The sequence below is a fragment of the Sinocyclocheilus anshuiensis genome, unplaced genomic scaffold, assembly GCF_001515605.1.
Source record: "Sinocyclocheilus anshuiensis isolate Anshui unplaced genomic scaffold, SAMN03320099.WGS_v1.1 scaffold493, whole genome shotgun sequence".
Lineage (NCBI taxonomy): Eukaryota > Metazoa > Chordata > Actinopteri > Cypriniformes > Cyprinidae > Sinocyclocheilus > Sinocyclocheilus anshuiensis.
Genome location: NW_015537963.1, coordinates 422236 through 425288, shown reverse-complemented (window position 1 = coordinate 425288; position 3053 = coordinate 422236). Strand labels below are relative to the sequence as shown.

Genomic DNA, 3053 nt, shown 5'->3' with positions numbered 1-3053 from the left:
CATATATATTTAGAATTTACTTTTATGTATTTCACATCATATCTCTATTATATGTATGTTTAGTCCCATTGCAAGTATGATTTAGTTCTTGAATCCAGAGGTCGCCTGAGGTTGTTGTGGTTGCTAACTTTTAGATGATCATCTGCTCTTTTACGGTGTCAAATGAGGACAGTAACTCTGTCCTCTAACCTAACCTAACCTCTAATTATCCCCTAACCTAACCCTAACCCTAACTTCTAGAGACGCTTCCCTTAAATCAACCCAACACTCTGATCACACAGCAGCACTCCACGATAACATCCTGCTGAGACACAAAATCAGAGCAGAGCGTCTGTGGTCGAGGGAAAGCGCTGTATGTGTTCCTGCTCAGCAAGTATGTTGAAGATAGTTAAACTCTTGTCGTATTTATAGCCGGCTACCTGACTAATAACACCTCCGGTTTAATAGCACCGACAATTCAAACTATTGCTTTCATTCTGCTTGCATCATGTGTTTCATGTGTAAAATTGACCATCTCGATATTTGTGTTTTGATTGAGGGTCCCATTATATGAAGCTTCTCCATTATAGATCATTATGGTCATATGTGGTTTCTACCAAAATATTTTGTCTTTGTCAGTCAAAACAGCAGACATGCATGTTTTCTTCATTGACTCATTCATCGGATGTGTTGTATTTCCTTTGGCCGCCTCTTGAATGTCGGACATTTGTTTTTGCTGTTTGATTGAGTGGAGCTGCCACCATAAAAGCCACAGTATTTCACCGAAACATGGCACGATCTCATGACATCTAGTTTTGTCCTCATTTGACCAGTTCCCACTAAACCAAACTAAAGCTTCCTGAAAATGCATTGAGATACACATGGCATCAGCAGATTATATGATTGTGTTCAGCTTCCCGGATGTTCAGAATTCTCCAATCTCACATCCACTAGAAATAAAACTCACTAAATGACATCAAAAGAGATTAAATGGAGCGCAGATGGAGACTTTTGCTCGAGTCTCCTGCTTCTCTGATTTTTATGATCCAAAAAAAACAGCAATCTTAAATTTGTGTGCTCTAGAGTGAGAAAAATGCAACTTTTGCCACATTGCGTTCAGACATAAGCATCTTTTAACCAATGAGGCTTTTGGAAATCCAATTTGCTGTTTTCCTGCTTGATTTCAGACTGATCTGGTTGTTTTAACACTCCTGTCCCTCAGACGCTCCTCTAGTGTGGAAAGCAAATTGCATCATGCATATTTAAATTAAGTCGTTCTTTTCCTGACAAACGTGCATCCTTTCTATGCAAATGAGGCTCATTATAGAATGTGCTGGATTCATAAGCATCAGCATTTTTGCCTGACACAGTTATAAATGCCCAAAGCTGGCTGGAGAGTTGTGTATAGATATGTGATCATGCCAACAATAATTGTAAAGATTTTTTGATTAAACATGTACCTTATAGGAAATATAATCTATGGTTCAAAAGTTTGAGGTCGGTCAATTTAAAAAAATATTTTTAAAAGAAGACTCTTTTGCTCACCGAGGCTGCATTTATTTGATCAAAAACACAGTAAAAGCATTTCTGTGTTCTGTTTTAATATATAAAAAAGGTCATTTATTTCCGTGATCAAAGCTGAATTTTCAGTATCATTACTCCTTCAGTGTCACATGATCTTCAGAAATCAATCTAATATGCTGATTTGCTGCTCAAGAAACATTTCTGATTATGATCAATGTTGAAAACAGTTGTGCTGCTTCATACACTGAAAGAAATGTAGAAACAATTTTCGCTCAGAAATAGCTTGTAAATTTCACCCCCCAAAAAAATTATAAAGCATTTGAAAGTAACACATAGAATTCAACATGAAATTCTGAAGACTGAAACAGTATTTTCTTCTCAAATTAATCCATTAATCTGTTTTATTATAAAAAAATGAATCCTGATTTTATTCAAGATTTTTGATGAATAGAAAGATCAAACGAGTAGCATTTATTTGAAATAGAAGTCTTTTGAAACATTATAAAAGTCTTTACTGTCACTTTTGATCATTTTAATGCACCCTTGATGAATACAATCATTCATTTCTAACTGACCCTAAACTTTTTAAATCATTTTGTTCCAGTGTTTGGTTTCTGAGTCTCTTTAGTTCTGAAAGAGCACCTTCTGAGCAATAAAACTTTCCTCTGCACATTCACGCTCATAATCACTCAGAACTGAACTGGATCTGGCGGTTTTCCCTCCTTTTAATTTGGTTTTCACGTGTTTGGCAGACACGTCCTCACCAAAGCGACTGTAATTGTGTCTGTCCTGCCTCATCAGCACACACCCTTCCCCAAACAAAGCCTGCAGAACGGTCTGCGATTACAGCAGCGGACCTCCAGATATGCTGCTCTGATGGATTTGTGGAAAAGTCATTATAAAGGCCGTTAGCGTCTGCTCATTACGGGTCTCATGTGAAAGCGTTTTCTGAGAGAAAAACAAACATGCAGGAGGAGAGATGTGGGGATAAATGTAATCTGGGGAGGGAAGGTGGAACAGGATAACGCCTCTCGGGTCTCTGGGGTCACGGAGGAAGAAATTGCTCTTGTTTGTTTTAAATTGGAATTGATTGCTTATTTGAATTCACCAAGCATTTATTTGTATTGTGTTTGACTGATGGTTTCTCGCTCTCTTGGTCTTCTAGGATCACTCTGATAACCCTCTCGGCGCTGCGGTTACTTTGGCCCATGAGCTCGGACACAACTTCGGCATGAACCACGACACGCCGGAGCGCGGCTGCGGCTGCAGAGCCACCATGGACCGCGGCGGGTGTATCATGACCCCCTCCACTGGGTGAGAAAACTGCACTGGGATCCTTAATGTTGATGTGTGTAATTGTTTTTATGTTCAAATATTCCTTTATCGGTTTAATGTGCTATAACAAGGACATTCACAATTTCACAACGAGGCTCTGTGATGCTTTCAGAACTTTAATTATGGTTCTGGTCGGGGGTGGGGCTACCTGTTTTTTCGGACTAATGACAGACATGTTTGGAAAACATTATTTTTGCATTAATGTATATGGTGTG

General features: G+C 38.7%; 1 protein-coding gene across 1 annotated transcript in view; it reads left to right on the top strand.

Annotated features, from left to right (window-relative positions):
• adam12a (ADAM metallopeptidase domain 12a) overlaps positions 1 to 3053 on the top strand; it is a 107534-nt gene that overhangs the window by 71869 nt on the left and 32612 nt on the right. The window contains exon 11 of the mRNA XM_016459530.1: positions 2669 to 2817. Coding sequence (XP_016315016.1) covers positions 2669 to 2817 — 149 coding nt within the window. The remainder of the gene's footprint in view (positions 1 to 2668; positions 2818 to 3053) is intronic.